Source organism: Macrobrachium nipponense, chromosome 25, assembly GCF_015104395.2.
Source record: "Macrobrachium nipponense isolate FS-2020 chromosome 25, ASM1510439v2, whole genome shotgun sequence".
Classification (NCBI taxonomy): Eukaryota; Metazoa; Arthropoda; class Malacostraca; order Decapoda; family Palaemonidae; genus Macrobrachium; species Macrobrachium nipponense.
This window is the reverse complement of record NC_087214.1, coordinates 64,004,548-64,025,944: the sequence shown is the minus strand read 5'-3', so window position 1 is coordinate 64,025,944 and position 21,397 is coordinate 64,004,548. Positions and strand designations below refer to the sequence as shown.

The 21,397-nt window shown below is 51.0% G+C and overlaps 2 protein-coding genes across 6 annotated transcripts in view; both read left to right on the top strand.

Moving 5' to 3' along the window:
- Positions 1 to 21,397, top strand: part of LOC135199463 (mitochondrial inner membrane protease subunit 2-like) — a 61,264-nt gene that overhangs the window by 2,269 nt on the left and 37,598 nt on the right. For 2 of the 5 annotated variants that reach the window (XM_064227539.1, XM_064227540.1), the window contains exon 2: positions 7,490 to 8,099. The exons of the other annotated variants lie outside the window; for them this stretch is intronic. In XM_064227539.1, coding sequence (XP_064083609.1) covers positions 7,566 to 8,099 — 534 coding nt within the window. In that variant the 5' untranslated portion in view covers positions 7,490 to 7,565. Of the gene's footprint in view, positions 1 to 7,489; positions 8,100 to 21,397 lie in introns of those variants that run through there. 5 annotated transcript variants of the gene reach the window in all.
- The window catches only part of LOC135199462 (KICSTOR complex protein ITFG2-like), a 31,873-nt gene continuing 18,634 nt past the window's right edge, over positions 8,159 to 21,397 (top strand). Inside the window, exon 1 of the mRNA XM_064227536.1 lies at positions 8,159 to 9,415. Within this exon, the coding sequence (XP_064083606.1) occupies positions 8,159 to 9,415 (1,257 nt within the window). The remainder of the gene's footprint in view (positions 9,416 to 21,397) is intronic.

The following is a 21,397-nucleotide window of genomic DNA, read 5'->3' as shown; positions in this document are numbered from 1 at the left end:
CCTGCGTCGTATGACGCGTTTCCTCCACAGAAGAGAGGTAGGACGTCGTCCGAGGACGACGCTGAGAAGCGCTTCTCTCGCGCCTCGGAGAGGCAGGTTGCTGTACCTGTGAGAAGGAAGGAGGCGTCCCCCCGCCCCTCGTCTTCTCGCAGGCGCAGCCCTTCACCTCCTCTCGGTTCTTCACCAACGAGGAGTATTCTTGCGTCGCTTCAAGACCAATTGTCGGCCTTAATGGCTCGGAAGACTCGCCCAGCAGCAGTTGAGCCTAAACGAAGGAAGGACGCTAGACTGCCTGTCAAGAGGACGAGGCAGTCTCCTTCTCCGTCTCCTCGTTCGTCTCTGTCTCCGCCCGCACGTCAGGACGCCTTTGAGGACGCTCGACAGGACGCTTTTGAGGACGCTCGGCAGGACGCTTTTGAAGACGCTCGTCGGGATGTTTTGCTTGACGCTTTGCCTGTGGAAGGCTTTCGAGAGCGCTCAGAAGGACGCTTTGAAAGTCGAAAGCTGGACGCTTGAGCGTGAAACGTAAGGACGCTCCTCGAGGGAGACTAAGAGTAACCTCTCTTGACGTGACAGCGCGGTCAGGACGCTCTTCGTGGTTCGAGCTCTAAAGATCGACAGAAGGTAGGGGTCGCTTTCAAGAGGCTGATATTAGTCATCCTCGAAAGCCTTTGTTGAAGGCTAGACCCGTTGGGCGCACGCCCTCTCCAGAGGTTCAATCTCCTTTGCCTCTTCGGGAGGAAGGAGAGCTTAGTAGTCCGGCGGACTCAGTGGAGGAAGAACAGCCGTCAGTTTCGTCGGTTTCCGACTACAAGGTGCTGGTTCGTCTTTTACGTTCTTCGTTTGGTGAGAAGTTCCAGCCTGCAGCTCCTAAGTCTCCACCCTCTCAGTTTTCGTCTTCGAAGTCGTGCAAGGTTTCGGAAGTGGTGGAGATGAAGACTTCCTTGTCCACTAAGAGAGCCTTCAAGAAGTTGCAGGATTGGATGGAACGTCGGAAGGATCAGGGCAAGTCGACTTTCGCCCTTCCCTCCTTCAAGACTCAGTGGGAAAGGCGGCATTTGGTATGAGACCAAAGCTGAAGTAGGAGTTAAGATCCCGTCCGTCTTCCCAAGGGGACTTTGCTAGTCTGGTAGACGCCCAGAAGAGATCCCTTTTATCGTCCGCTTAGATTTCATGGACACCAACGGAGATTGACCATCACATGAAAGGTCTGTTAAAGACTCTGGAAGTCTTTAACTTCCTAGACTGGTGCCTAGGAGTCCTGGATCTTCAATCTAGGAGTCCTGATTCTTTGAGTCTGGGGGAGCTGTTCAATGTGTTGTCATGCATGGGGACAAGGCCGTCAGGGATGGTTCGGAAGAGTTAGTGTCTCATTTCGGCACTGCTTTCCTCAAGAAGAGAACGCTTTTCTGCAATTTTACAGCGAGGTCTGTTTCTGCATCGCAGAAAGCAGAGCTTCTCTTTGCACCTCTTTCGAGCCATCTCTTACCCCCAGGCTATGGTAAGGGACCTGGCAGTGAGCCTACAAGAGAAGGCTACCCAGGACTCTTGGCCCAGTCTTCAAGACGTCCCGCAGTCCCTACCACGTCGTCGTTCTGGAGACCTCCTAGGAAGGTTAAACCCTTTCGTAGCGCTCCTCCCTCGAGAGCGGGGTGCTCCTCGAGGGAGAGGACTTGCAAGAGGAAGAGGTTCCTTCAAACCTAAATCCTCTAAGTGAGAAGAAAGTCCTTCAGATGCCGGTCGGAGCCAGGCTAAAGTTCTTTGCGGGGGCGTGGAGAGAGAGATACAGATGCGTGGTCCCTCAAGATAGTGGAACAGGGTACAAGATCCCCTTTGTGGACCCATCCTCCTCTTTTCTACGACTCCCAGAGATCTTTCCCCGTCGTATCAAGGGGAGAAACATCAGGTTCTTTTAGATCTTTTGGATCAAATGATCATGAAAAGAGTGGTGGAGCAGGTCTTAGACCTGGGGTCACCAGGATATTACAACAGACTTTTCCTGGTACCAAAGCAGTCGTCGGGGGTGGCGTCCAGTCTTGGACGTAAGCAGCCTGAATCTTTTCGTAGAAAAGAAAAAATTCAAGATGGAAACACCTCAGTCGGTTTCTAGGAGCCTTAAGGACAGGGCGACTGGATTGGTGTCCTTGGACCTACAGGACGCATACTTTCACGTGCCTATAACCACCCTCTTTTCAAGAAAGTTTTGAGGTTTATGCTAAGGGACAAAGTTTGGCAATTCCGAGCTCTTTGTTTCGGTTTAAGCACGGCTCCGATGGTATTTACCATGCTCATGAAAAACGTAGCGAGATGGTTACATTCTGCAGGAATAAGAGTGTCCCTGTATCTCGACGATTGGCTGATCAGAGCATCGTCAGAAGAAAGGTGTCTGAAGGACCTTCACTTCACGTTGGGGGGGGGGGGGGCCTTGGCGAAGTCGGGGTGCCCTGGGAGCTTCTGGGTCAACCTCGAAAAGTCGCATCTGACCCCAACACAGTCCATCGTGTATCTGGGGATTCAGATGGATTCAGTGGCTTTTCGAGCGTTTCCGTCCCAGGAACGACAGCTGCAAGGCTTAGAGAGTTTCGGCCTTCCTGGGGAAGGAAGCTTGCTCGGCGAGGGAGTGGGATGAGTCTGCTGAGGACCATTTCCTCGCTGGAAAAGTTTGTTTCCCTGGGAAGACTACACCTCAGACCTCCAGTTTTTTCTTTTTTTAGCAGACGAATGGAGAGTCAGAGAGAGGATCTGAATGCGACCCTTTTCTCATCACCAGATCGGTGAAGAACCATCTAAGATGGTGGTTAGATCCTCGGAAGTTTCGAGAGGGGTTGTCCCTAAAGCTTCTGAGCCCAGAACCTAGTGTTGTTTTCCGACGCCTCGGTGGGGTCGGGAATGGGGAGCAACACTGGGAGGGGAGGAAGTGTCAGGCACCTGGAGGGGGGAACAGGTGTCCTGGCACATCAGTGTAAAGGAACTAGCGGCGGTTTTTTCTGGCGCTACAGTTCTTCCAACAAAAGGTTGCAGGGAAAAGTAGTCCAAGTCAACTCGGACAACACCACAGCCCTTGCGTACCTAAAGAAGCAGGGAGGTACACACTCCCGTCCTCTTTTTTATTTAGCGAGGGAGATTCTGCTGTGGGCAGATGCGAGACGGATAAGGATCCTGACGAGATTTATCGCAGGAGTCCAGAAACGTCAGAGCAGACCCTTCTCAGCCGACAAGATCAGATTCCTGCCGACGGAATGGACGTTGCACCAGGGACGTCTGTCGAGAGCTCTGGAGACTGTGGGGGTGTCCGTTAGTCGACCTATTTGCGACGTCGAGAACAAAGAGGTTGCCTCTTTATTGCTCCCCTGTGCTGGATCCGGGGGAGCAGTCGCTATAGACGCTCTGGCTCTGGGACTGGACGAACCTGGACTTGTATGCCCTTCCCGCCATTCAAGATCATGGGGGAAGTAGTAAGGAAGTTCGCGGCATCGGAGGGGACGAGGTTGACCCTGATCGCCCCGATGTGGCCCGCGAAGGAATGGTTCACGGAGGTAATGTCCTTCATCATAGACTTTCCGAGGACGTTGCCCTGGAGGAAAGGTCTACTCAGACAGCCCCACTTCGCAAGATATCACCGAAACCTCTCCGCTCTGGGTCTGACTGCGTTCAGACTATCGAAAAGTTGGCCAGGGAGCGCGAGAGGTTTTTCTAAAGCAGCTGCAAAGGCGATCGCCAATGCTAGGAGAACGTCCTCGAGAGCTGTTTACCACGCAGTCCCGAATTGGGCTTCCTTCAGGGCATGGTGTAGAAAGGAGGGAATTTCCTCTTCCACTACCTCTGTGAGCCAGATAGCCGATTTCCTGCTATTTTTAAGAAATGTACAGAAGCTGGCTGTCCCGACCATCAAGGGATATAAGAGTATGCTGTCGGCAGTCTTCCGACACAGAGGACTAGACCTGTCTGATAACAGGGATCTTCCACGATCTCCTGAGATCTTTTGAGACATCCAAGATACCTCAGGCGAGGCCTCCTTCTTGGAAACTTGGATTTAGTCCTTAGACTGTTAATGTCGAGTCCTTTCGAACCTCTACATGAAGCGTCTCTTAGGAACTTGACGAAGAAGGCTCTTTTCCTTTTCTAACTGCTCTGGCGACGGCGAAGAGAGTTAGCGAAATTCAGGCCATTTGTAAGCGAGTGGGCTTCAAAGGGGACAATGCTGTCTGCTCTTTGAGTCCCACTTTCTTAGCAAAGAATGAAAACCCGTCGAACCCTTGGCCAAGGAGCTTTGAAATCAAGGGTATGACAAGCCTTGTGGGCCAAGAAACCTGAGAGAGTCCTGTGCCCTGTCAGGGCTCTAAAGTTTTATGTCCACAAGACTAAAGAAGTACGAGGTCCCTCAGATAATCTCTGGTGTTCGGTTAAATGACCCGATATACCATTATCCAAGAACGCCTTGGCGTTCCTTTCTTTTGAGGGACGTCATTAAAGAGGCTCATTCGTCTTCCACACAGATCGATTTGAGCCTCTTGCGAGTGAAAGCTCACGAGGTCAGAGCTGTCGCAACCTCGCTTGCCTTCCAAAGGAACATGTCGATCAAGGACATCCTTGACGCCACCTTTTTGGAGGAGCAATTCAGTATTCGCCTCACACTACTTGAGAGATGTGAGAACGATATACGAGACTGTGTTCTCTTGGGCCATACGTTTCTGCAGACACAGTCTTGGGGGCTGAAGGTAGCTCTCTCCCTATCCCTTAGTTAGGTTTAGGTTAGTTTTTAGTTGTTGTGTTTTTGGTTGAGGTGAGGCTTTGGTGAAGACCTCCCATCTCTTAGCTTAGTGTTCAGGGGGTCTTGGATAGTTGGTCAGGTGGTGGTCAGTTGCTTCGTTGCCCTCATTTGTATGGCTCTATGCTCTTGTCACATTGAGGTCACGTCCCGTTGACAGAGGCATCCAGAGCGCACCAGCACCTACAGGTCTCCACCTGGCTGGCAACTCTGATTAAGCACAAGCAGGCTGAAGTGACAGTAATCACAGAGTCTACTTTGCTAACAGGTGAGGAACCAAGGTGTATATCATCTACTTAATTTAAGTTTCCTACAAATCCTATTCTGTCTCTTCCCACCATCCGAAGGTGGGATTCAGCTATATATATATCTGCCAGGTAAGTTTTTCATGAACAAAAATGTTATTGTTATAATACAATTAAGTTGTTCATACTTACCTGGCAGTTATATATAATTAAGTGCCCACCCACCTCCCCTCAGGAGACAGTGGCACTGATAAAATATGAATAGAAAATGGGAATGGTTCCTGATATCCGCCTCCCAGCGGCGGGAATGGGTACTACCACCTGGCAGCCCACTGCGTGTGCCGCGAGTTTTGAAATTCTGTCGGACTTCGGAGAATACAGATATATATATATCTGCCAGGTAAGTATGAACAAACTTAATTGTATTATAACAATAACATTTTTACTCAATATTTAGTTTAACTTTACTTCAAAATGTTTATTTAATTCATGTCTATTATCCCTTTTTTGCAACCAAATTAACCCCCAAAAATTACAAATGTTTCGGATGTATACTTACAAGCAGACGACGTGAGGAAAAATGACTCATCGTTGCCAATCTAGTGGAGCGTCACACATACGCCGATGCATTTACAAACTGTTTCGATGAATTTTAGTTGTCATAGTAATGCAGTAATGATAAAATTGCTGTAATATGTACGTATTTATAATACAAATAGATACGCTAATTTCACTTATTTCCCCGGTTTTGTGTAAGTCTTATACCTAGTTTGGAGGGTAAACACATACCAATTGACAACACTGATAAACAATTGAAGAGCGCAAAACGCCACAAGAATGCCGTAGTCCCCTTGAATAAGTGCTGGTAAGAGGTTGGTTTACGATTGTTGTGATGAAAGTGCCCCAGCGTCTATGGGTACAAGTGGTGTGCAGATTTAGCACAGGAAATGGGAAGTTTGTTGACACAAGCGACTCCGTAAACATCAAGATGGCGTCAATCTTCGAAACATTTTTAGTTGTAAGTAAAAATTTCTAAAGCTTTTTGGTGAGATTTCCACTGCCGTAGCCACCCTTTTCACTACCCTCTGTTTAAATCTTAAAATTTGGCCTTAATTTCTAACTTTGGAGAAAATACTTACTTCTAAAGGAGAGTAGAGGTCTTTAGCTCCGTTTCTCACCAACAACAAGTCGCGACTGATGCCCATCTCCGGTGTCAGGACGCGTTATAATGTACTTTTTCGGAGGGTGACAAGCGTTGATTGTAGGTGGCCTGTTTGGCCTGCTGTGATGTTTTACCCTAAGTGATCGAGACACGGTGGGCATTTAGGTATTTGGAAATTGCACTTTCCTTTAGCGCTCTCAGTGCACCTCATGCGGTGTAATGTAGGCATTATTCAAAGTCTTTGCAGTCCTGTCGGCCCCTAGTAGCGACTGCTTCCATTTCTTTTACTGTTCTACCTCCATTCTCGTTCGCTTTCTCCCATCTTACTGTCCACCCTCTCCTAACAATTGATTCACAGTGTAATGTGTGAGGTTTTCCTCCCGTTACACCAGAACCTTTCCACTGTTGATTTCCGTCTCAGCGCTGAATGGCCTTAGTTACCCCAGTGCCGGGCATGTGTGCCTAAAATCTATAAATCAATCAGTTTAGTTGGCCACTGGTTTTGTCTGCTAGGGTTTCGTGGTTTTTCTTGTTCATTGTCATCGTTTGGTTAGCATAACACAACGGGGAACGGGATCTCCTACATTTTAGTTGGTACGGGATCTCCTACAGTTTATTTGCCCACGCGTTTCGTCTGCTAGGGTTTCGTGATTTTTCGTGTTCATTGTCGTCGTCTGTGTCTCCCCCCACCCATAAACCCCGGTTTCCCAATAGGTCCCCCCTTACCGTTTTCATTAACTTTTAACCAAAACTCGTGTGTTCTCCCCCCACCCAAAAACCCCGCTTCCCAAAAGGGTCCCCCATTACCGTTTTTATAGGTTTTAGGGTTTTCTGACAATACGCATGTTTTCAAACCTTGCGCCAAAACAAACCGTCCGCCATCTTGTTTGTATTGCTCCGCTGATTTCCTAGCAGACGAAACCCGTGGGCAACTAAACTGTAAGCGCTCCTAGGCTAGGTAAGTCGTGAGTATGGTATTTTAAGAATAATTGTCTAAGTGAAAGTGTAAGATAGTTTAGTTGAGGTTGTGTATAGGCTAGTACATCCTACTAATGTAACTTATCCTATGGCCCCATTGGTAACTTTATTAGTTAGGCATGTCTTGCTTTAGGGTCAGTGTTGGAACCCCTAACTAGAAATACCACACTGGAATCCTGTATCGTGTGTCATATAGCTACTATAGCTTATGTCTTTGTCCCATATGTATTATAACCATACTAGGCTAGTTTAACAATTTATGCATCTTGTGCAGTTGTATCAACAAGAATGAATAAAAACCTAGGGTCTCATGTCCTTTTTTCCTTTCTCTTTCAGGTTAGATAAGCTTCTGCAGTACTTGTGAGTCATCTTGTTATCACAAAGTTTTTGGGCATTGGGGACTGTTTTCCTAATGTTGCGGGCTGTGGCAGTAGGCATTCCCATTGGTGTCACATTTGTAGACTGTTTTGGGTATGTAGCCAAAGTGGAAGGCATTTCTATGCAACCAGCCTTGAACCCTGAAAATGGGAAAAGTGACTTTGTGTTTTTGAGTCGGTGGAGTTCTCGCTCATTCAGCTACAACCGTGGTGACATGGTGTCACTCATCTCGCCTAAAGACCCTGGTCAGAAAATTATAAAACGCGTCATTGCCTTGGAGGGAGATCTGATTCGTACGCTAGGTTACAAGAGTAGGTATGTGAGAGTGCCTGAAGGGCATTGCTGGGTAGAAGGGGACCACACAGGTCATTCACTTGATTCAAATTTCTTTGGCCCAGTTGCTGTGGGACTGATCACTGCAAAAGCATCGAGAATCGTCTGGCCACCGGAGCGCTGGAAAAGGCTCGAGAGTGAACTCCCCCATGAACGCATACCTCTCAATCTGCTGGGCGTGGCAGGTCGTGTCTCTGAGATAGACGAACAGGAATGCTTAGATTCTGAGGATTAACCTTTGGTTAGATTAGATATTTAAGAGTTTTGGAAATTTTAATAGTGTAGGTCGGCAAAATGAGGGTGGTGTCATTTGTTAATCACATGGAATTTGAATTTGAAGGTAATATCAGCAAGAATGCTATCTGTCTTGGTGACGTTGACAATGATGGCCAAAATGAACTCATTGTAGGCAGTGTGAAGGGGGTCTTAGCTATTTTCAAAGGTGAAAAGTCCAGGCCAGTCCACGTCTTCACAGATTTAGGGATGGTAACGGCTGTGGCAGTTGGGGACATCTTTAACTTTGGTTATAATGTGTTAATTGCAACCACTGGCTGTGGCATCTGTTACATTTATGATTTTGCCAATGTGCAGCTGGGTGATCCATTGCAGGATAAAGGAGAATTGCAGCCTGTGCATGTTCAGCACATTCCTGCTAATGTTAAAGAAATATTAGTTGGGGATGTTAATGGCGACGGGTTAGCAGAAGTAGTCGTTGGGTTAACTGACCGTGTTGTGCGCACATACCGTTGGATTAATATAGGAAATGTAGTTGGAGGAAAGTTAAATGGGAAACTAGTTGGTCAGAGTAAATGGGAGTTAGTGGACCAGATAGGAAATATTTCGTTGAGTGAATGCAGTGATGGCAGCCCTTCTGTTCTTGCAGCACAGCCGGGGGGTACCTATTTCACCCTTAAAGCACGAACTCACGAGGATAGTGATCAGGATCCCTTTGATGATAATGTGCCATGGGAAGTGCTAACAAAAATGTCTGTCTTTTATCATGGGTTAAGCTCGGCCCGACTTCGTAATCCCCAAATTGAGACCCAGATTGTAGGCAACATAAGACTAGATAGGTTTAGATATAATTCTGATGGGGAAGGGAGTGGAGGTGGGAAATTTGAAGCCATTGTGGAGGATGGAAATAACCTGGAATTCCCCAGTAGCTTTGGTTTTGTCAAGTCCCATTTGCATTCTGGGTATGTCCAGAGAAAGCACTCCACTGGTGCCGATGAGGAAGGGGGTGACGGTGCATCGTCATCCAACCATCAGGAACACTCTCCAAAGCCTTCGGTTGGGTTTGCCGTAGCTACTTTAGATGGCACCTTGATGCTGGTGCATGATGGCAAAATCAAGTGGAATCTGCAAGTGGATCATCAGTTATTTGCTGTCCATGCAATGGATGTCACTCAGAATGGGAAGGATGAGGTGATAGCTTGTGCATGGGACGGCAACACTTACATTGTGTACGACAATATGTACTGCGTGCGATTTACATTCCCACACCACGTCAACACTTTCAAAGCTGGCCTGTATGGGATCAAAGGAAAACAGGTATGTAGGCTACATTTTGTATCAGATTCATTTTGTAAGCAGTTTTGTTTTGCTTTCTGTATACATCACTCAGACTATCTGAAACAGAGACATGATAATGATTGGTCTCTCCTTCCCTTTGACTTTTAAACTTTTAAAACATTACGGACTTGCCACGTATTCAGTACTATCCAAAAACTTTTCCATGAGAGAGAGAAAGATGAGGCACTGATGATTTTTATGAAGTAACTTTATAGTTCTGTGATTCTTCCTAGTGTAGATGAGGATACTTCACTGTAGTGAATCAGTTCATGCCAATTTACTCATCACTCTAACCTCAGATTAGTGTAGAAAGATGAAAACTATGCTAGCACCTTAAAAACTATTTAACATGTGCCAACTTCTGTCCAGAATGTAACTTGTTTGTAAGTAGTACTAGGCTGGTGTTTGTATTTGCTAAATGGTTCCTTGCTACCATGTCATTTGCAAACATAATGGAGGATGGTGTTTTTTGTGTTTTTTTTTTTTTTTTTGCTATTTTTGACTAGCAGATGTTGCTCAATGAGTTTTTTCAATACATCAGACTCAGCTTAGGTGAAAGCAGGTTCTTCAACATAACACGTGCCACGACCAGATGTTATGAGGGCAACAGTAATGTTCAAGCATATGTTATTGTTGATATGTTTTCATATTGTTTAGTTTGTGTAATTAAAAAACCACGCACACATTTTTTAAAAGCTTGTAGTCATTGGTAGCTTGGTTTTCCATAAATCAAAACATTGATCAAACTTAAGATTTTTCGTTGTTTATTCTCTCTCTCTCTCTCTCTCTCTCTCTCTCTCTCTCTCTCTCTCTCTCTCTCTCTCTCTCTCTCTCTCTCTCTACACGTATGTGATCTGCTGATACTGGTCTTACTATTCTAAGCCTTGTTAGTTTTTCGTAAGTCTTCAAAGTTTATTCAATTTTCTTATTTGAAGGCCTGGCCTGGTAATCTTTTTAATGATGGAAAGTAAAAATTTTTCATTGTAACTCGAAGGCCTGCAAAATTTTTAAACCACTTCTATGACACATTTTTTCATCAAGTGGCATTCTGCTTCTTGCTGTTTCATTATTCTTCAAAGTCATTTCAGTGGTTAGGATAGGTTCCTCCTTAACACATAGCTTGTTGGAACTGGACCCTATTTTGTACATGCAACTTCCCCAGCAGATATATACTTAGCTTATGTCTCTGACGTCTCGACAGAATTCAAAACTCGCGGCACACGCTACAGGTAGGTCAGGTGATCACCCTCTCCCGCCGCTGCGGGTGGGCAGGGAATAGGAACCATTCCCGTTTTCAGAACAGATTTTCTCTGTCGCCGGTGCTAGCAACATCGTTGTTAGTTCCTCCTGCACGGAATTCTGCTTGCTTTGCTAAGGATTGTTTTTGGTGAAGTATTCTTTCTTTTTGGCTTTGGTATACGCTGATTTGGACCGTTATTTGGATTTGCTTAGGATTCTTCCATTATGGCTTGAGTTGTTGCCTGAAAAATAGTTTTAGAGTTGTGTTTGAATGCGGAAAGAAGGATGTAAGGCTGAGACTGCCAACCAAAAGCTTCGGTGGGACACCATCCACACTATTTGTGTTAAATTGTGGAGGGAAAAATGGGGAAAACAATTGCTCCAGTTAGTAAACACATGATGACGAACGTTTGAGTTTGACTGAAGTGCGATGGAAGACGGTTTGAACTGCGTATGTAAATAAAGTTGAGGAAGAAAGATTAAGAATTAGGAAAGCTGCTAAAAAGTTGCGAAGGTAGGTCGACCTGCTATTTGGATCAGGACAATCTTTCGATTTCCAATGTATGTTTTCTCCCTACTGCAACCGCAGGTTCAGCTCCTTCCCCCCCGCCCCCCCAGCGAAAAGTCGGTAGATTCGTTCTGATCGGGAAATGGAAAGAAAGCTGACAATGGAAAGCGTCGATGCCGTAATTTGCCAAACGGCAAATTTACGAGAAATGGCAAAGGTAAAAGAGTGAAGTGTGCAGTGAAGGTGCAGTCCCAACCCAGTGTCCCCAGTGTAGTGGAGGCGGGGGCGTCTGACCGACTCCGCATTGGCTCCCGTAGGCCCTAGACCTCTTCAGACTCCCATAGACCCAAGGCGGGAGGAGGAATGTCGAAAGCCGCAAAGGGGTGGGGGATGTAGAGTTATTCACCCAACGGTCCAGGCGGTCCCTTGCGGCAAGGAACCTGTAGGACTCGTCCCAGGATGCCTTGGACCAGCGATAGACAAAGCGTTCCCTTAGGAAAGTGTTTTTTCCGAACTCGGATTTCTTAACTTCTACGAGACGCGGTAATGGAGGTCCGTGTCTAAGTCGCGCCCTCTGAAGAGAGCCTTGTGGAAGGCGCCTGCAGGAGACGCAATATTAGACTCCAGCCCAGAGGCCTTTTTTTTTTTTTTTTCCAGGAGTATTTCGCCCGCTTCAGAAGAACTGGAGAGCGATTGAAGTCTCCCGTCCTCTTTTCTTCCGGAAGGAATTCGTTGTTTGTGCTCCTACAAAGAAGTTTTCTTGGTAGGACTGGAGGAAACCAGTTCTTATCCGGTTAGTAGGCTAGCTGTCTCAAGGAAGCCTTCTCGCAGGAAGGAACGTCTCTATTCCAGTTAAAGAAGCTCTCTTAAGAGACGGTCGTTCAAGTCGGCGTTCGGACTTCTGGTAGGCGTCTCTTCTCGTCCTGGGAAGGCGCTACTCCCCAACCCCAAAAAGATAGTTGTTAGAACGCCTCTCCCTTTAGAGAACGATCTTCTTTACTCCGACCCAGAAGAGCTTCTATTCTTTATGTAGGATCCCGCATTCGTCTAGACGCCCGAATAAGGGCGCAAGCCCCTCTTCCTGAAAGGAGCCAGGATAGGTCGATCTTTAGGTAGGAACGTAAAAGAATGTTCTCCTTGATAGGGAGTTCTTCTGAGAGATAGAAGCGCCTCTCCTTGCTATTCTTAAGGAAACAGGAGTAGTTCTCCGTTCATTTCATGGGGGACGCCAGCAGAGAGAGAACGAAGAAAATCTCGCCCCCCAGAGATGTTCTCGGAGAGATGTTGTTTTAGTGCCTCTCCATAGCAGGCGCCATCGTGATTGGATTTAAAACGGTATTCTTCAACCAGGCGGGTTTGTTCCAGACACGGCATACAAACCTTCGGTCCTTTTACAAAGGAGGAAGATACTAGCGGCAGCTGGATAGGTCGTAAAAGCTTTGCGAACAAGGGGGTTCGGTTAGTTAACTGCCTTGTCCAGACAGGCCGCGCTTAGAACAGCGCCTGCGAACTGGGGAGGTAAAACAAATCACTTTTGCTTTCGGCCTCAACAGAGGATGGAACGTGTGCGGTTCGCTCTCTCCTGCCCGCTGCTCGGTCGTTTGCTTTCTTGGTTTGTTTGTAATTGGTATTGAAAAGATTGTAAGTACAGTATTTCTCTCTTTTCATATTAATTACGCTGAAATTCATTAATGATGCGGAATCTTCCGCGCCTCCCCAGATACCCCAAGGAGACTTTGCCCAGAGGGTTACCAGAAGGGGCGCAAAATGTGCGGGAAAATTCAGATCTATTTCCCCGAGATAAGACCCATACATGTTTTGTTCAAGTGCTCGGTTGACCGGGGGGGGGCGCTGGAATGCACCCGGGCCGAGACCCTGTGATGTTTGGTATGAAAACTGGTCGGAGGCGCGAGTAGGGACAATTGTATGGAGGGGGACAGGAAGAAGCGAAGGCCTGCAAAGGAGTCGTCGGAAAAGCTTCTCCCCACGGACTCCTTGGTGATTTAGGTGACGGACAACTTCGTCTTCTTTCCTGACCGCCCGCATCAACTTCCAGTCGTCGCGCCCTTCCCCTTTCGGGGGCACGGTTTGTCTAGGTCCATTCTCCTCTCCCGATTGGTAGCGAGTGTGGGGAGGAGGGACGATTAGATACCCCGACGTAGAGTTGTTTTACTCTGTGGGTCCTCTATCCGATCGTCTTCGCTTCGGCGGAGCGGGGGTTTAGAGGATCCTTTCCTAATCACCCCCCCCACCACCCTTTTCCCGACTCTTAGCCTCCTCAGTGCGGTTGCCTGTGAAGGATGACCTCGCGACAGGTGGTGTGGGCGTCGTTTGGGACTGCAGGGGCGTGCCGACGTGGGTCCAGGGGCTGCTCTATCATCTCGCTGGCTCCGTGGCGGTTACGCACGCTACGCGGTCACAAAACAACCCCCACCACTGACCCCTGACAAACACCTGGCTACGGCGTCACCTCCTAACACCTGGCGTACACCCAGCACGCGGTCTCTGTGGACACCCACAACATCGGTTGCAGGGGCCAGTCGCCCGCTAACTCGGGGTAGTCTGGGTCAGTGTGATGCCGCCACCGGGGGTTTGCCGTGTTGCCCACGACCGGAACTTCATGTGCCCGAAGAGCTCGCACCCTGGACCTCCCAACCGGTGCCGAATGATGTTCTGTGCCGCTGGTTAGACCATCTGTTACCGTCCACCACAGCATCGCCGCTAACTGCCGTGAACCAACCGCTGCGGAGTTCCTGGTTCCTGACTCCTGCCGTCGCGACTGACCGTTCCTGTGATGCTCGCACCTGCTGATGTTGTCCTGTTTCTGGCGCCGCTGCTCACCCGATGCTGGTGCTGTTCGGGACAGACACGGTAAGGGTCCACCCTTGTTGCTTCTGGCAAACAGCAGCCCCGGCTCCGGCCTAGGATGACAGACCTGACGTCGGTCCTGAGGAGGTTGAACGAAGAAGAAGAAGGAGGAAGAGGAGGATAAGGTGGTCGTCGTTCGTCTTCATCGTCTTCCTTCGTCGTCGTCGGTCTGCCGCCTCCTTTACACCCCTTCTTCTTCTAAGGCTCCCCCAAGCCTAAGAAGAAGAAGGTCGACCTCCCCCCCCCCCATTAAGAAGTCTCCTTCGGTGGAGCTTCTAAGGGCGCCCCAGTCTCGGCTCTTGGTGAGACGGGGGGTTCTTACCCGATGGTCGCCCCTGCTCCTTCGGCCGGGGAGCAGGACCCCGTCTCTTCTCACCCGAACAAGGAAGAAGGACTACGTGGGGGCCAAGGGGAGGGGTGCCGGCTAACACCTGGCACTTCCTCACCTGCCTGTTAGTGGGTCGGACCACTGCGGGCAGCAGGAATCCCGTCTCCGGACCGATCGTTCGCGGAGAACGAGGTACCGAAGTTGGGTACGGGTCGGACCTACCAGCGGACCCCGTTGCAGCCCAGGAACCAGACCTCCCTGAGGTCCGCTCAGCGGTCCAGGTTCACGGCACGGAGCGGAAAAGACTGGTGACAGCCGCTCACGCAGACTCTCACCAGACCCAGCTCTCGCTTCTCACGGCGGGAGCGGCTGGCTCTACCCGGGCGGACGTGACGGTCCACGGAACCGGCCACGGGCTGAGGGCTGGGGAAGAGGTCCCCCCGTTCGCCGGCACCAGGCCACGGCTGGTATCCAGCGACAACTGACGCCACCGGTTGAGGATATTGCCACCGGGGTATCACCGTGACATTGTGGGAGCTCGCCGGTGCACCTGAACCGTCGCTCTCACACAGAGGGAGCGATCGGGTACGGCGACCAGCACCAGATCCTCTGACACACGGCATGGACCGGGGCCGGGTCCTGCTTTCTCGCGTACCAGCCGTTCTCCCACAGCGAGACGGCTCCGACTAGGTCTGCAGCTACGGATCGCCACCACCCCCCCCGTGTTGCGGGTTGGCGATTCGCCTGCAGTCCTCCAAGCCCGCTGGTTATGACCAGTGAGGCGAGGATCCGGGATGAGCGTCAGGTCCTGCCTCTCCCATTACCTTCCAACCTACCTGGGCGGGTTACACCGGGAGGGGCGCAGGTATATTGAGGACTTGTGATCGTGTAGGGAGAGGGGTGCGCCCCCTCAAGGTATCCCGCCACGTCGTCCCAGTACGTACCAGCTCGGTTCACGGACCACGCCAGGTCGTACGCACAGGTGGTTGGTAGAGGACCACCCTAGAGGGGGGCTGTGTCGGCTCGCGTCCTTCCCTTGAGGGGAAGGAGGGTCTCGGGAAGGTACCTCCTGGTTCGAGCGGGACTGGACTGGTACCGAACTCCACAGGATGCTATCACACCCGAGATCAAGGAGGGAAACTTTGCGAGGCTTATTGGCGCGATTCGTCAGCACAACGGGACCCGGGGAGGGGAAGGATCGCCAGCTCCCACCATCCGAGGCCCACGTCCCGGTCGAGAAGTCGTTCTGGGGTCCCGAAAGACGGGAAACCCACACGACTGGACGGTGGGTTGCCGCGTTACGAGCTTGACGGCCGGACCTCAGTGGCCTAAGTACCAGGTTTGAATCCGCTTGTCTCCGGGAAACCAAGGACTGGTTGCGCTGTCAAGTCTGGGCAGGCGGTCCGAGCAAGCCTGGGCTTTCCAACCTCCTCTGCTACGGACAGCTTTTGTGGCGGTTTTACGTGCCATCTGAAGAACACCCGATGCCGCCCCAAACCCAAAAGGTGAACCCGGAGTTAGCTAGGGCTGACTCCGGAGGGTGTGTCTCTGCAAAACAGCTCCTGATTCCGAGAAACCTGTGGTTCTCGCAGAGCAAAGAGGCACTCGTGGCCTGGAATCTACCGCAATGGGGGGTGGGGTGGGGCCATGGGGGGGGACAGCTTTCCAGGACCGTCTCCTGGCTAGATCTGTGGTCCCTCACAGTATCTAAGCGGTCCGCAAGCCAAACTCCCCCGGGGGAATTTCTCCCGAAGAAGGGACTCGGGCCTTCAGGAGACTTTGCAAAGTCTTTGGGGGGAAGGGAGGGGAAGAGCCATCTCCTTCCTTGCCCACCAGACGGTTGAAACCTGTGGGGCCAACCTGGTTATCCGACCGACAAGAAGGGACGCATTGTCCTTACTCGGGGTTTCCCAGGGCGGCCGGGTCGTGAGGCCGGCCTTGGGGCCTTCGAAAAACGGACCTCTACGGAGTTCCACGTCTCTCTTTCCCAGGAGAGATGTGGACGCTGCGGTGGACTAGACGGCGCACGCACTGAAGGACAGGTGATCCGTTCTGGTTCACCAGGGCAGTATCCGAAAGGATTCTGGGCAGCCTCGGACTGCGGGCCAAGCTCCTTTAAAGAGCTCGGCTAGCGATTCCTCGGCAGCTAAGACGGTTGCTGGTCGTCGAAGCCACCGAAGGCCAAGGAATGACGTCTGTCTTCTTTCAACGTTCTGGCAAGGGGGGGCCGTAACCAGCCCTCCTTCCCAGCCCCCTCCCATCCCATACCCGTCGGAGGATCCTGGGAACAAGATAAGTCGAAGAAAGGGGGGAAAGGGGGGAAAACGCTAGGGACGGACGTTCCCCATTCAACCTGCTGCCGGAAGTGGGGGGGTGGGGGGGGGCCTCGGCCAGCCACTTGGGTACAAACTTGGCAGCGCTACGGCGACGAGACCATGGGATTGTAGATGTCCTTAGGGAGGGATATCTATTAACCCTTTCGGAGAATCTCGGCCACCCCTCACCTCCAACCCGGTTTCTCCAACAGCAGTCGTTTACGTCCCGGGTCACCCGAAGGACGTATTCGCAACGCAGACAGGAGGGATTCCAAGACCAATGCTGAGCAAGAAAAGAGGAGCTTTGTAGAGATCCGTCACGGAATCAGACCAACCGGGCGTTTTACAGTTCGACTTCTTCCTGGTGGAAAAGTTATACGGGAGGCTGGCTCCGGTGCCACCCGGTGATAGATTTCTCTCTCCCCTGATGAACCGGTTTGTTCGCCAGACCCGGGGTTCAACGATGGAGAACGGCACCGCTTCAGTGACTAGACTCCATCAGGTGGGAGAACGATTTCATCGCCTTTCAGTGGGACTTGAAGGATGCGTATTCCAAAACCAATACCATTCATCCCAGTCCTCCAGAAGAAAGTACCTCCGCTTCATACCCTTCGACGGGGGACGGCTTTGTACCACCGGTTTCAGGGCACGTGGATTCGGTCTTCTTCAAAAGCCGACCCCACAGCGGTGTTCACGCCTGAGCGTTCACTATGGTGTCTGCTTGGGCCCATTCGCAACGGGATAAAGTATGGATGGAGGTAGCTCGAACGATTTTGGTTAGTCCTGGCGAGCTCCCGCTCCGCATGTTTGCTATCAGGACAGGGATCGGCTTGCTCGAGTTCTTGTCGCGATCATTGGGGATTCGTTGTGAACTCGAGAAGTACCGATACTGGAGCCCAAAGGCAGAGGATGAACGTACCGGGTGGGATGCTGATCGACCCACTTTATAGCCGAGGGCGAGGTCTTCCCCGCGGACCCGCGGATCAGGACAGATTCAGAGAGGCAGCCAAGCCAGGTTCCTGTCTCGGCAGGAACAAAAGGTAGATCAAGCGATGGCCAAGTACGGTATCGGACACCTTGTCGTCACTCGAGAAGTTAGTCCCTCACGGGCGTCTTCACCTGAGGTCTCTTCAATGGAGGGAACCTAAAGGAGAGGTTGGTCACAGGCGAACGGATCCCCCAAGCTTTCCAGTGTCAACTGACACAGGAGGATGAGGCAAGGGAACCTTAGCCTTGGTGGGCTCGACGACAGGAACCTCTTAAAGAGGAGTGCCTCCTGCGCACTCCCCCCCCGAGGACATGCAGCTCGTTTCTCAGACGCATCGAGCCGAGGGATGGGGGGCGCACAAACCTGGAAGGAGTTGCTGACTTCAGGAATGGGCGGTGGGACTGAGAAAAGGAACGAAAAGCACCTTCCACAATCAAGTACTGGAACTCAAGGCAGCGTTCCTCGACTCTCCAAGAGTTTCAGGACCCGATCTTGATGGGACACGCAGTGGTGTCTTGATGTGCGACAACACCCACTGGTGGTGGCTTACGTCAAACAAACAGGGGGGCCTAGTGTCTCTACCCGTTGCCTACCAGTTATTGACACGGGCAGGTGCACGGAGTGGGCTCAGGCACACTCAAATAGAGCTGTCGGGCGACGCTACATACAGGGAAGGGAAAGAGGAATGTAGTAGCAAGACACGCTTCAGCCGTCGAGGGATCAGGTGATAGGGACCGAATGGTCTCCTTACCACCAGGACGTGGAGGGGAAAGGCCTCTTCGACCATGTGGGGGCGACTCCAGTCGTGGATCTGTTAGCCACCCGGCACAACAGGGAAGCTTCCAGGCGTTCTTCTCGGCCGTGCCGGACCCCATGGGCCAGCTCTGCAGAGGACGACTCTTCAAACCCGGGGGACCCGTGGGAAAACCTCTTCGTCTATGCCTTTCCCCCTATTCAGCCTGATCGCAAGGGTGATTCAGTCGAGCGCTGGTCACCCCGAATCACAGGATGATTCCTGGTGGGGGCTCCCAAATAGGCCAACAGGCCATTTGGTATCCGGACCTGCTCGGCTCTTCTTCCGCAGTGGGAGAAACCGAGACAGAGATTACCCCCTTGGCACAACCTTCTCGCCCCCCTAGCCACAGTCGGCGAGCGGTACCACCGAGCAAGCAGTCCAGTCCCTACGTCTTCACGGCTGGCTGTTATCCCACCATCCTCTTGCGAACGACGAGAGGGGGGCCTTTTTTTTTTCTCGTTTAGCGCCAGCAAACAGAGATGGACTGGAGGAAACGTCCGTCAGGTCCTCTGCACGCTGTGTAACCAGGGGGAAGTGGGCCGTCTTCTGTGGTTGGTCCATTGTCGTTAAGATCGGGGGTCTATTCCTCTCAGAGCCACCTCTTCCAGCAAAAGGGTTAGCGGATTTCCCTCGTTTTTTTCGCCGCGAGGAGAAGCTCCTATTCAGTACCCACAGTGAAAGGGATACAAGAGCCGCCTTGGCGCTCGTCCTGAAAAACTGAGGGGGTTGGACAATCTCGAACTAGTTAGAGATCTCCTTGCTGATGAGGAGCTATTCGAGAGGGTCTTGCCCACCCAGGGGAACTCAGGCACCCCCTGCGTGGGACGTGACTCTCGGTCCTTAAGGAGTCTGACTTCGAACCACCGTTTCGAGCCACTCCGAGGAGTCGTCAGACAGGGATCTGACCCTCAAGTACCCTGCCTTCTTGCTGGCCTGGGCATCCGGCGAAGAGAGTAGGGGAACTTCATGGTCTTTCCTATGATGTACGACACTCCAGGGGATGGGGATCCGTGACGCTCGATTTCGTCCCGAACTTCGTTGCGAAGACTCAGAAACCGTCAGTCCTGATGACAGGTTCGAGTCATTCACGATTCCCTCCCTATTGGACTTCACCGATAATGATGCGGATGAGATGCTGCTTTGTCCTGTGAGGGCGCTACGGCGCTATCTGAAGAGAACTCGTCACCTCAGGCCTGAGTGTCGACGCCTCTTCGTTAGCACCGGGGTCACCAAGAAAGAAGTTATCCAAGAACACTCTTTCATTCTGGCTGCGTGAGGTCATCAGGAGGGCGTATGAGGCTGATGGTAGTGACGACATCCGTACGTCCCGTCCGAGAGCTCACGAAGTCAGAAGTATTGGCCCCTCGTTGGCGTTTCGCAAGAACTTCTCCGTGGCGCAGGTCCTGAAGGCAGGGGTCTGGTCTAACCAGACTACCTTTACGTCCTTCTACCTTCGGGATATTGCCACAGGTCCTTGGATACCTTTTCCTTGGGACCCGTGGTGGCTGATCACAAGTTGTGTAGCTAACCCAGACCCTCGCAGGCTGAACAGCATCGAGTCCTGGTGTGACTGTGTGGATGGATGTGTGAGTGAGTGAGTGACTGGCTCTCTCTTCCCATCTTTTCCTTACCCCTCTACCTGTGGGCAGAGGGCCATGGTCGTCACTACGCTGGATGAGGACGAGATGCAGGTGAGCTATATGACAGAGCCCCATCCTATCCCTTTCACTAGGGATAGGAGCAGAATATCCACCACTTCCTTCTACAAGGGGGGGAAGTGGATGCCTACAAGAGTCAAACCCATGACTTTTTATTTGCTCCTGTACAGGAACAAGTTCTTGCATTGCTGGTACTAAGAGATGCGCATGCCCCTCTCTTAGTACTCGGTCCAGAGGTCTGACCATTGATCCTGCTGGTGCACACCCCGATCATCGGACAGAGGCTTGGATCCCTCCCTCGCTCTACGACCAGGGAAGCTTCCAAGGTAGGGCGAACACCAGTCTGTTCACACAAAAGACTCAGATTCCACCCACCAAGAAGTGAGTCTTCCTATTGTAAAAGGACCGAAGTTTGTATGCCGTGTCGGAACAAATGACAATTTGTCTAAAATTGCATTTTTCCTAACTATACAAACCTGAGGTCCTTTTACACATAGCCCCACCTCATGCCACCCCTCACTCTGCAGTTTTTGCTTGGGCCAAAGCAAAAGTGATTTTGTTTACCTCCCAGTCGCGCGCAAGCGCGCGCCTGTCGGACCAAGCAGTTAACTACCGAACCCCTTGTTCGAAAGCTTACGACCTATCCAGCTGCCGCTAGTATCTTCCTATTGTAAAAGGACCTCAGGTTTGTATAGTTAGGAAAATGCAATTTTAGACAAATTGTCATTTTACTCCTTCCAGGCGCCCAGACGGGGACGCTAGCGCCTCTCCACGCAGACGCCAGGAGCCTGAAAAGAGCATGGTGGGTCTGTACTCCCTGCTCCTGTTAGGCTCTCCGTAGGAGTTCCGAGTTTACCTTCTCGCAAGAGTCTTCGGAAGGAAGTAAACCCCTCTCCTGGCAGGAGCCAGGATGAGAGCAGACGTTTTTCTACCCCAAGGCGCGTAGCGCCTGATAGACGCTACCGACGTGACGCTAGCGCCTCTCCTCACAGGCGCCAAGAGCCTGGAAAGAGCCTGTTACGGGATTCTCGCCCTACTCCTTATAGAGTTTCCTGTAAAGATGCGAGCTCTTCCCCTCTCAAGCAGCAAGAACTTTTGAGAAGAAGCAGGCATTCTTCTTCTGCGAGACACCCCTTCCAGTAGAAACTGTTTCTTCAGGCAATAGGATCTCTTTGGGGAGTGGTCTTCCTTCCTCTACCAAACTTCCTTCGAAGAAAAGAGCGCTTCTCCTTCTAGGACTCCTTCTCCGAAGAGGCATTCT